Source organism: Chiroxiphia lanceolata, chromosome 23 (genome assembly GCF_009829145.1).
Source record: "Chiroxiphia lanceolata isolate bChiLan1 chromosome 23, bChiLan1.pri, whole genome shotgun sequence".
In the NCBI taxonomy this organism is placed as follows: domain Eukaryota; kingdom Metazoa; phylum Chordata; class Aves; order Passeriformes; family Pipridae; genus Chiroxiphia; species Chiroxiphia lanceolata.
This window is the reverse complement of record NC_045659.1, coordinates 3,395,323-3,407,319: the sequence shown is the minus strand read 5'-3', so window position 1 is coordinate 3,407,319 and position 11,997 is coordinate 3,395,323. Positions and strand designations below refer to the sequence as shown.

The 11,997-nt window shown below is 45.2% G+C and overlaps 1 protein-coding gene across 1 annotated transcript in view; it reads right to left on the bottom strand.

Annotated features, from left to right (window-relative positions):
- Nucleotides 1-1,246: 1,246 nt before the first annotated feature.
- The window catches only part of UBASH3B (ubiquitin associated and SH3 domain containing B), a 65,164-nt gene continuing 54,413 nt past the window's right edge, over nt 1,247-11,997 (bottom strand). The window contains exons 9-14 of the mRNA XM_032709638.1: nt 11,053-11,175; nt 8,784-8,876; nt 8,282-8,426; nt 7,720-7,826; nt 6,687-6,796; nt 1,247-5,621 (exon numbers count right to left, since the gene is read on the bottom strand). Coding sequence (XP_032565529.1) covers nt 5,484-5,621; nt 6,687-6,796; nt 7,720-7,826; nt 8,282-8,426; nt 8,784-8,876; nt 11,053-11,175 — 716 coding nt within the window. The 3' untranslated portion in view covers nt 1,247-5,483. The remainder of the gene's footprint in view (nt 5,622-6,686; nt 6,797-7,719; nt 7,827-8,281; nt 8,427-8,783; nt 8,877-11,052; nt 11,176-11,997) is intronic.

Here is an 11,997-nt window from a genome sequence, read left to right as displayed (position 1 = left end):
CCCCACCTCACATTTCCCGTGTGTTGGCGACTGCTGAGAAATCAGTGACCTCACAGGGCCCAAAAATGAAACTGGTGGGTGACAGGATGGGGGGACTTGGAGAGATGCATGGGGGGGGGAGCAGGAAAAGGGTAAGAGAACCGTGGCCCTGTGATGCTCCAGCTGCACTGTGTCCAGGATTTCACCCCCAAAATGGGAAGGCAGAGCAAGGTGGCTTGAAAATCTGGCTGTGTGGTTTAAACCCCTGGGGAAAAAAAAAACATCCTTGTGTCACTCTGCTCTTGCCCCTAGAGGTTTGTTTGGCTCTTTTTGCTGGGGTGAAATAACGAGGGAAAGGTAATTTTTGCTGTGTGTGGTTCTCCAGGGAGGGCAGAGCTCGGGTGAGGTGGTTGTGAAAGGTTTGCTGAGCACAGGGGGCAGGGATGGGGACAGTGAGCAGGTCCCACAGGACTGGTGGGGCAGTCCTGGTGGCACAATTTGGGTTCCCCGTGTCCCCTTGCAGGTCTGATTTATTTCAGGAGCGATCTGAGACTTAGAAAACCTTCTGTGTCCCCTTGGTCTGTGATTTATCACAAGATTTATCCACGTGTTTCATGGTGTAGCCACGTGTGGTGACTTCCAAAAGGCTTTGGCACATCCTCTTCTGGGCTTTCTTTGCCACTGCCCAAAATTTAGCGTAAATGGCTATTACTGTCAAAATAAACTGACTTTAATAAGGTCAGAATTATGGCTTAAAAGCTGTGTGCACTTGCAGGATGTGGGCTTGAGGGAAGTGGACAAAATGGTTAATTATAAATGCATTACTGCTTTGGCTTCTAATTTATTAGAAACTGTTTCCATTAAACTTTCAGGTGCAGGGAAGTGCATCATTCTATTAGTGTACATTTGATTTATGAAAGTTATGGCTTCTATGTTAATCATAATATAATCAATTTGACTGGGATACAGAGCTGCAGGTCATGAATTCATGGAGTTGGTTTGAAAGGGAAGAGCCTCTCTGGCTGATAAAACTATTGCTGGATTAAAAAAAATTTCAAATTTAAAGTTAGCAGTGCTTTGGGTTTAGAAAGTTGTGCTTCCATTCCACACGTGAAATAAGTCTGGGGGGGGAAAAGGGAGCAAGGAGATGAGACTCCAGGGAAAACCACACTCGAGAGGGTTTTGTGCCATCTGCTGTCAAACGGATGAACTTCACCATCAGTGCAGGGAACTAAAACGTGCCTCAAATTCCAACACAGAGGAAGACTGGAATAGGAAGGGTGTTTGGCATCTTTATTAAATCACCTAGGAGACTTTTTTTTTTTGTCTGACTTCCGAGAAATCCATTTAATGTCAGAAGCGAATTAAACTGCAGTGGTTGTTTTAACAGTTGTTAGCACTCGAAACTGAGATTAAAAACAACCAACCAACCCCCCCCTCCCGCCCCCAAAATAAAAAAATACAGATGTCACAGGTAATTACAGCTATTTTTGGCAATACAATTATTGGTTTCTTTTAAAACAGCAAACACTTTTTTTTTCCCCCCCTCAAATAAATACAATCTGTTCACACTAAAAAAAAAAAACCCCAACATAATAAACAGAATGCTACAACAGGTTGAAAATGAAACACCAGAAGAGTTGATAACATCGAGTTTGAAGGGATGTCACCGAGTGAAATATATTTGAATGGGAAATAATAAAGGAACTGGCTGAGTGTTTTCTGTCAGGAAGCATGTGCAGGTCGTGAATATTCCCCAGGGAACAAGTATTTGAGGAAGTGGTGAGCAACAAGTAGCAATTTAGGGTGTTTTTCAGCCAATCACGCCTCCTGCTTAATTACATTTATTTTCTTCATTGATTCACCATTTCAAGCATGTCTGCCCCCACCATCTCCTGCGTATTTTTAACTTAAAAATAATTTCTTCTGTGCTCAGGCTCTTTTTTTTTAAGAAACAAAGCAAACCACAAACCAAACTCGTTCTTTGGTGATAAAAATTATCACTCTCACGGTAACATTGACACTAAAATCTAATATCAGAGGGGAGAAGGAGGCTCCTACTCTCAGCCAACTTCTTCCTGAAACTGTTCAATCTGAGAGAAAAGGGAAATAACAATGTTTTTTAAGTTATTATGGTCTGGATCCTCATTTTGCATAAAAAAGCAAAGCTCTGTGATTTCAGTTTGCAGTGTCAATTTGACTCTTTTTATTTCTCTAACCCAACCCATACATTGCAATTCATGAAAATACTGAATTACCAATTTATTCTTGGCAGCTTTATTCCTTAATTAGGGAAAAATCTGGGAACTATTTGCCTCCTCCAACCTGATGAGACTGTTGGGATTCTGATGCAACTCAAAGTGAAGGCAAGGGAAAGACTTGACATAGATCAAGTCTAAATTTAGGACAAAACACTGGAGTGACTTAAATACACATTAATGAGCAGCAATGGACTGAAAGTGAAGCAGCAGTTGTTTTGTACCCTTAATTTCTCAATTAAAAATTTAAAAGAAACACATTTTTATTCTTTTTTCCCCGCCCCCCCCAAATAAACCTTAGCAACATGAGACAACACAAAACCCCCAAGAGAAATCAAAATGCTAGAAGAAAATAAGATTTTTTTCTTTCTTTCTTGACACCTAATTGGAGACAAGACTACAATTGTCAAAATACTTTCCCAAACATCAAAAAATATACTTTTTTTTTTTTTAAAGAAGAGAGTATTTTACCACTACCTTCTCCAACAGAACATTCTTTTGTATCACTATATGCAAAGAGCAGCTTGTACACTATTCAAATTGTGCATTCAGGTTTTGTTCCCTCTCTGTTTCATGCTTCTGCTTAAAAAAAAAAACAAACTTCTTTTAATGTCACTTAACTGCAGCAGGGCTTGAGCAGCCTCCACTGCTTTGTACAGGCAATAAATACTATAATATAATAATTTTATTGCCTCCACTGCTTTGTAAAGGCCATAGATATTATAATATAATACTATTTATTGCCCAAATTACATCTGGCTGGCCCCCAGCATGAAACAAAAGGCAATCTGGAGAATTCCACATCAGGAACCAAATTTCTTTTGGTGTGATTGTCAACTACTTTAGGTTTTAAGCGTGGAGGAAAACAAGCCAGAAATGCTCTTCAGGATGTCTTTGCACAGCCCAAACCAGTTTAAATTACAATTAAAAATTAAACCTGACAGTGATAAACCTGCCCAGGAGCAGTTTGCTCTGTCATCCCATGAATTATCTCCCTGACTTTGCAGTTACATCCCTGGGATAATAATGCACTTACAAGTGGCCCAGGGTGTGTTACACAGGCAGAAAGGTCCAAATCCCAGAATATTCCTAGGGATGGTGACAGTGGACAGGATTTTGCACAGGAGGAGCTCTGTGCTGGCTGGAAATATGTACAGAATCTGGTGGTCAAGCTTGATTAAACCCAGAGACAAGCTGAGCTTGTCTGAGTCTGGTGACATCTGAGTCTGGTGCATCCCAGTTTTGCCTCGTTTAGGAAGAGGGAATTGCAGTTTGTGACTCCTGCTTTGTCCTGGCTGCTGGAAGGGCAGCTTGGATGTGTCCTGGTGGAGGTGGGACCAGTCCTGCTGAAGGCTGGATGGCTTAAAATAAATCAATACGAAGGCAACTCTGATCTAGGAATACTAAACCTACATCAAATTGGACCTGTGTTGACCCGTTCACACCTTTCAAATGAGGGCTCTGACACTTTCTGCAGAGGAAAAGCAGGACAGAAGGATGCTGGAATGTCTCCCTGGTACATCTGAATGCCCCTTTGATGCTATTTTTTTTATTATTACCTTGTTTTTACTCTTTGTTGCCCAGTGAAACTGTTGATGCCCCATCCCTGGGAGTGTCCAAGGCCAGGTTGGATGTTGGTCCAGTGGGAGGTGTCCCTGCCCATGGCAGGGGGGTGGAATGAGATGAGCTTTAAGGTCCCTTCCAACCCAAACCATTCTGGGGTGATTCTATTTCTGGGAACACTCAGATTTATGGCTCAAACCAAGACAGGGCTATGCCTAAATAACCTAAATCTCTGTCATCCCACTTCAACACATTTTTAAGTACCTTCTGACAGTGATGAGATCCATACAAGTGTCTGCAGCAACATTTTCATCCAAGGCTGATGATTTAGATAATTCTAATCCAAAAAAACCCCAACCCTGCTCCGATGCCACTTTATTCTCTAAACTACCCACTGTGGTGTATTTTGCATTCTCCTGTGACACAGCTGGCACTGGCATCCTGCAGGCTCTTGCACCAGGAGGGACCCCTCTTGTGATTCCAAAGATTTTAGTTAAAGCTGGAAACTCTCCTCTTCCCCTTCTCCCAAAATCCTAACCCTTCCCCCACTGGATAAATAGCATCTTCATAGGCCAAAGCATGTTGCTCCTAAATTTAAGTGTACTGGGTTTATTTTTTTTTTTTTCAGCTGCTTTGTCTTTATGACAGATGGCACTTGGGAATTAAGGGTAAGGAAGCAAAGCACTGAATTCCAGCATCTTTTTGAGTTTCATCATTCCCTCCTGGAGAAAGCTGCTTACTGCAGAATCTCACCAGGGCTGACCAAAAAAAAAAAATAGCTCCCAGGGGACAGAAAGCCACCCCTGTGTAAATGACCAGCACAAAATCTCAGCATAAAAGGGGAAATCCCTTTTCTGAAGGGAATTGAAATGGCATAAATGCTTTAGGCTGTGTCTGTGCACAGGGATGGGTTTCAATAACCAAAGTAAAGGGAAAAAAACAGCCAACCCTGAACTTTCTAAATCCTCCAGGTTTGGTTGAAATAGGCTTATTTTATCTCCTCTTACAAGAAACTGCTCCCAGTCTTTGTTCACAACGACTTTTGATGCTCAAACTTCACCTGTAACTGATGGGAAATTTGGGATTGTCCTGTGCTGCAGGTCAACATCCCTCAACCTCTGCATCCAGCACAACGCCCACCACAGTGCTCAGACACAGGAGAGGAACCAACCTGCTGCTGGACCCTCCTTTGCAGCTGGTGGTGATGAAAAGGTGCTGAGAATTTGGGGGCTGTGAGTGCAGCCCCTGCTCACACGTGGTGCTGGAGGAGCCTGCTAATGCTCTGCAAAAACAGTAGTGAAAAAGAACCAGCCCCAGCCTCCTGAATGCTCCACTGACACAGTGCTGTGTGTTCCTAACGGGGTGCAGATGGCAGTGAAAGTGTCACCAGGGCTCCCTCCCAGGTGGGAACATGGCTCAGCACAGACTCTGTGCTCTGCAAGACCTTCAAACCTGTATTTTAATATATTTTTTTTCCCCCTGAAATCAGTCCCTTTTTGTATTGTAGTCATAGATGAGACTCTTTGCGTGACTGTGTGAGATGCACCAGGACAGCTGCTTGGGTGACCCCCTGGGCATGGTATGACTGTTTTTTCCACTGTCAATAAAACACAAGAGAGAAGAGACATTCTCCAACGCTTCCAAAGGCCATGGGTTGGGTTTTCCTGGCTGGGGTGGCTTTGCCTATTCCTGCAGTAAGGTTTCTCTCCAGTTAAAGCCTCCAGTTGGTCCATGTGTGAGAGGGAGGATGGGGGGGTCTGTGAGCTGCCAAACACCCGTGTCTCCCAGTTCTTCACAGGAGCAAAACCCCAAGTATGGAATCTGTGGGAAGAGAGATGGAAAGAGAGGTAACAATAAGCAGGGAATGAGCTGAGCTGCCCTCAGGGGTGAAGTCCTGCTGTGCTGCTGAATCATTTCACCTTCTTCTCTCTTTCCCTCTCCCCAAAGCCTTTTTTCAGAAGGGGATTGTAGGACTCAGGTGTGACAGACACTGTGCATCTTTGTATGTGCAAAACTCTGGGAAAGACAGATTATAGCCTTGCATCTTTGGTTTAAATACAGGGCAGGAATCAGCTGTGATTCCTGTGACTGTGCATCTTTATGTGTGCAAAACTCTGGGAAAGACAGATTATAGCCTTGTGTCTTGGTTTAAATGTGGGCCAGGAATCAGCTGTGACTGACTGTGCATCTTTATGTGTGCAAAACTCTGGGAAAGACAGATTACAGCCTTTGTATCTTTGGTTTAAATACAGGCCAGAAATCAGGTGTGACAGACTGTGCACCTTTGTATGTGCAAAACTCTGGGAAAGACAGATTACAGCCTTGTGTCTTGGTTTAAATACGGGCCAGCTCACACCAAAGGTCTTGGCTGATGTGGTTCCCAAACCCTGAAGGCCAGCACAGCTCTGCAGGGAAATATGGATCCTGCAGATCAGCTCAGGATACCCCAGTGGGGCCTGGCTGTGGGCAGTGCCCTCTCCCTGGGCAGGGCTGGAGGAAAGGAGTGAAGGTGATAAAAAAACCCATTCTAGTTTTCAGCCCTTTCCTATGGCAGTGAGTGAGATGAGAAGGGGGAGTGCAGGTCAGAAGTGCCCTGGCCACTGTGGTGTGGGGGTTCTGGGCACTGTGGGAGTCTCTGCCCAGCCCCTGGTCCCCACAAAACCACAGCAGAGTCGCTGCCAGCCCATCTGGAGGTGGGCACCTGATCCCACAGTGACAGCAGGGACACTCAGACCATCATCAGCCTCTCCAATCAACCTTCTGCACTCCCCTGGCTGCTGAAAGGAGGGAAACTCAGGCAGAACAAAGTGCCTCTGCCTGGCAGAGCAGTTTTCAAATTTCTTTTCCCCCTGCAAAGCCAGAGCTTTGCCCCTTGGTGGGAATTACCTTCCGGACCATCTGCACGAAGTCCTTGGAGTTCTGTGGAGACAGCCCTTGGAGCTGGCAGGTACAGGCCTCCAGGGAGGATGCATGGGCCACTATCAGGATGTTATTTCCTGAAATAAAGGGAGAAAAACAGGTTAAAGAGGGAGAATGAAGCCAAATTCAGGCACTGGTGCACAAGATCAAGCAGACCATTAAAAAACCCAGTTTCAACTCATCATGTAACAACACATCAAGCTGTGTATTAGGGAGGAAAAACGTGACTTATTAACATATTTAAAGCATTTCTCAAGTTTCAGGATGAGGGTTAACTCAGTGCTCCTTAGTTTTTGATGCTTGCTGAAGATAACAAGAACTGCAGTGAGATTTCAGCTGTCTTGGGAAGCAGGTGCTTTTTGCCTACACAAACATCAATTCCTGTTCCAACAAACAGTTTAATTTCTCTTGCTGCTTTTCCACTGTGGTAATTTCACATTTCCATTTCCAAGCTCCTTTACAACCAATGCCCCACTGTGCTGTTGAAGTTTTGTGTGCAAACTATTAAAGCAAAAGCTTAGAGACAGATCAGCGAAATGAAATGAGTAAAAACACCAGACCTTAGAAACATCCCATTTCTATGCTGTGAACGAAAAATAACAGCCAGAGTTTGTTTGGGTTTTTTTTAAATGTCAATATTGTGTTTGGAGAAACATTTTAAGGTCTTTCTGGGGGATATATTTCAGAGGAGGAGCTCAGATAGGGGAGGAATGATGCTGGGAACAGACAGCAGAGTGCAAAAATAGCTCATTTATTCCCTTGGGTTGGGTAGGAATCCCTAAAATACCTTGTTACTTAAGTTTATGGACCTTTCTCATAAGGTGAATGCATTTCAACTCGTAGTTCTGACACCTGCAGGAGTTTCCAGTGTCTCTGGGAGAGGGATGAGAGATTCAGGTGTGGGAATTCTCCCTCTCAGGAAGGAAAGGCTGGTCAGGAATACTGGCATTCACATCCCAGCCAGCCTGGCTTGTTTTTTCAGCCCCTCTGCAGCACTTACCTTTGCCTTTACATTCACTGATGATTTCCTTTGTTACTTGGTAGCTTCTGCTTATGTAGGTGTCATAAGATTCAGAAACCACCAACTTGCTGACAGGAATATGAGGTCTGTGAGCAGAAAAACATGCACAGTAAACTGGAAGAAGCAATAAAATTCTAAGTGCAGGTTATGATTCATCTCAAGGTATCTGTTCTTTAAGTCTCCTCTTTCCCTGAGTCCCCAGACCTTGTGCCAGGACTGCTGTGATGATTTTTAAACTTCTAGAATGAGGTGTTTACTGTCCTGCTTTGAGATAATTGGGAAAAATGATAATTGTTTCCTCTGATGGGGATCACTTAGTGAAGGCAGTTGGGTGTGCTTGTGTTCCTCCTGCAGTAGAGATGCTCCTTTGTGTTTCTTTAGGTAGGTTTGTGGAAAAAAATTTGGTTTATAATGAGCCATTTTCACGTCATGTTCAGCCCAGCAGCCTGGAACCTGCTCTGAGTTTATTTTGGGAGCCTCAGCAGCTCTTCCAGGCACTACCTAAACTTAAAAAAGACCCTTTCCCCCCCTTTTCTGCTACCTGTAGGTTGTATCAACGCTTAGAGTAGCTGCAGCTAAATCCACAGGGGGGATCCAGGCAGGTAGTGTGTTCCCAGAGACCCACTTGGTCCACTCAAACAAGCCTGGCTCTATCCGGATTTTCAGGTTGTTCTCCTGTTGCATACCTGGAAAAGGGAGAGAAGAGGCCAGGGATCAATGGAAGCAGCTGGGGAGGGAGGCAGAAAGACTTGGCAGCTTTAACACTTCAGTTTGATTGTTCATGAATTGTTTTAATCAGTTGATCAATGGCAGGTATGGAAGATGAAATGTTTAATATATGTACTTGATGTAGGATATGCCAGGGAATGCAAACCTCTGGCTGGCAGCTACATTAAAATGAAATGGCAATTAAAAAAGGGTTCTTTTATGCTAATATAAAATATATTCCCATGGAGATAATCCTCACCCTGAATTCCCCTTCCCTTGGGTCTCCCATATCAGCGTTTTACCCAGAAAGTGAGAGGAATGTTGTGTGTTCTCACCTTTCAGGATGTTGTGTGCTGTCTGCACACACCTCAGGGATGGGGAGCTGTAGATGTAGTCTACAATGGTATTAGTTTCTAGCAAGGCTTCACCTGCAAGGAAGTTTTACCTCCTGTGAGTAAAATCAGACAAGTGGCACTGCAATATCAACAACAACCTGCAGCCACCCAGCGAGGAGCTGCTCAGGTCCTGCCTCCCCTGGGTGCAGCCAAAAAGCAACCAGTGTGCTCAGAAAAATTGGAGAGGGCTTGGATTTGAATTGATTTCATTTATAAGCTGTAAATCAGTGATTCAACAAAACTCAAACCCAACTTAATTCAATTGGCTTGACTCTAGTATAAATTACCATTTCATTACACAGGTGGGAGATCACTGAAAATTAGGTAAGAATCAGCTCCACTATCAGGGTTATTAATATTCTTGCAATGCCTCAGGGAACCAAAGGAGAACAGGGATGTGCACAGGCTTGTAGGAAGCAAGAATTACACTTTTGCTCTATTTGAAGAGGCAGGACAAAGGAGTGGGAGCAAGAAGGGGTCCTTATGTCAAGGTCTGGCTTCATGTCAAGGTCTGTAAATCTCCTGAGAGAAGTGGGTGCCCCATCCCTGGAAGTGTCCAAGGCCAGGCTGGACAGGGTTTGGAGCAACCTGGAATAGTGGAAGGTGTCCCTGCCCATGGCAGGGGGTGGGACTGGATGAGATTTAAGGTCCCTTAATTTAGAAGTCCCAGTAATTTAGAAGGAGAAGGGTAATTTAGGAGGGATCTACCACCCCTCCCTCACAGGGAAGCTGCTCTTTGGTTTCAGTCATCAGAGGAATTCTGGCTCCAGCACCACCAAGGTCACACTTGCAGCTGCAGTTTTGTCCTCAGCCCCCTCCAGTGCCACCAGCAAAGTGTGCTCAGACTGCCCTGCTGTCATGGGCATATTGCAAACCCTGGTGCCATGTGGAGCCCGAGCATCCTGCTGCTGCATGGGGATTTATTTCTGTTTAAAGAAGCAAGTGTAATTTTAGCTGCCCTACTTTGGCTGTGACCAAGGGGAAGGATCTGAAGGATCTGAGTCTGAGGAAATGCTGAGTGCTGAGACTCATGTCTTTGTGGGGCTGGGCTCCTCTAATCACAGCACTCTTTGGCCACCAAATGGTTTTCTGTCTATGCACAGAGAGGCTCAGAATTCAGGGACAAGGATGGGGGGCGTGGGAGAACACTGGAAATAATTTTGACTTGATAATTTATGGTTTTGACAACATAAAGCCAGGCAGCTCGAGAAAAGAATATTGGGGAGGCAAAGGAAGATTGTGAAAGTCAAGGCAGGAGCATATTTTGCATGAGGTGACTGTCACCCTGCTGGTAATAACAGTGTATTTCAAAGGCACCCACCCTGCTGATGGCTCCCATTTCATCCCATGCCCCAGATTTCCTGCTTTGCCTTTTCCTCAGCTGCAGCAGCTGAAGGAGAAAAGGTTTCCTTTGAAAGAGGGGAAAAATTGCTGGGGAAGGTGAAGGGACTTTGTAAAGCTCCTGGAAACATCAAAATCTCATTTGTTCAGGGCACCCAATTCATTTTTTATTACCTTGCACTTTATCTTTCTCTTGGCTGAGTGTGTGAGAGGAAGACAGCAAAGCTTCCTGGGCAAGCTCTCCACAGGATCCTGGAATGGTTTGGGCTGGAAGGGACCTTAAAGCTCATCCAGTTCCACCCCCTGCCATGGGCAGGGGCACCTTCCACTAGCCCAGGTTGCTCCAACCTGGCCTTGGACACTGCCAGGGATGGGGCAGCCACAGCTTCTCTGGGAATTCCATCCCAGCTCCTCACCACTGTCACAGGAAAGATTCCTTCCCAATATCCCATCTCTACCTGCCCTCTGGCAGTAGGAAGCCATTCCCTGTGTCCTGTCCCTCCATCCCTTGTCCCAAGTCCCTCCCCAGCTCTCCTGGAGCCCCTTTAGGCCCTGGAAGGGGGTCTCAGGTGTCCCTGGAGCCTTCTGTCACCCCCAGCTCTCCCAGCCTGGCCCCACAGCAGAGCAGCTCCAGCCCTCAGAGCATCCTCAGGATCCAACAGGTCCACTTGACCCTCTTGTGCCTAAACTGGAAGGAGTTCCAGGCTAAAGAGTTGTACCCCAAAAATTCCACCTCATCCTTGTGTTTCTGCCTCCCTCTAAACCCTCTCCAGCCCGCTCCCCACCCTCCCAGGGAAGAATTCCTTCCTAATATCCCATCCAAACCTCCCCTCCTTCAGCTCAGCCCTCTTTTCTGAGGAGGACTTACCAACCAGCCTTGCCTGCGTGCAGCCCAGCACGGTGATGGGAGCGTCCTTCTCGTAATCCCTGAACCCACCACTTCTCTGAGGTAAATTGTGAGGCATGTTCAGGTTGCTGCGCATGTACCTTCCTGGAGGGAAAGGTTCCAAGCTGGAATTATTCCTTCAGAGAGACACAGAAGCATCACACCTTCTTCTACCCTCTTCCACCACCCACGTCCTGCGGGCGCTGCCCAGCCCTGGCTCTTGAGCAGTTTTCCCCATGTAAAAACCACCAGGAATCTCCCAAAATGAAGTGAAACAGCTTTCAGCAGCAGAGGATGCTGCTGATGCTTTTAAAAGTTACCTTTAGGACAGTTTTCCCCGTGGGAAAACAATTTCTGTCCCACAACAAAAGAAACCCTGAAGGTCACGCTCTTAAAGGAGGTTAAAATGTCAGAGCTCTTCTGCCAGAAGTTAGAAAGAAGGCAGTTGTGAAATTATCCTTTGGCTACAAGATATTGCTTATGTTTTAAATATAAAAAGGACTTTTGGGACAAATTTCTGATCAGTTCTAATGCCAACAGAGCCTGGAGTTACAGTTTGTTATCTATACTCTGAAACTCAAGCATATTACTGGGTTGAAAACACCAAAAGCCACCTTGAGCTGTACTTTTAGGGGGGTTATTTTCATTTAGCACTGTGAGCCAGCTGTGCAAAATAAATTCCTGATGGTAGTAAGTGTTTTCACTGAACACTGATTACTAACATCATGACTACATTTGTTCTTTGGCCACGTAACTACAGCATAATCACTCCTGCAACAGCTTCCCAAATATTAGCAAACAAACATTTCCTCCCTAGCTTGTGTTTCTGCTTCTGACTGCAGCCCTGCCACCACAAAAAGCATCAATTTGTGTCAGGAAACCATAGGTTCTCTCTGAGATTTGCCCCTCTCCTTCCTCCCTCTAAAC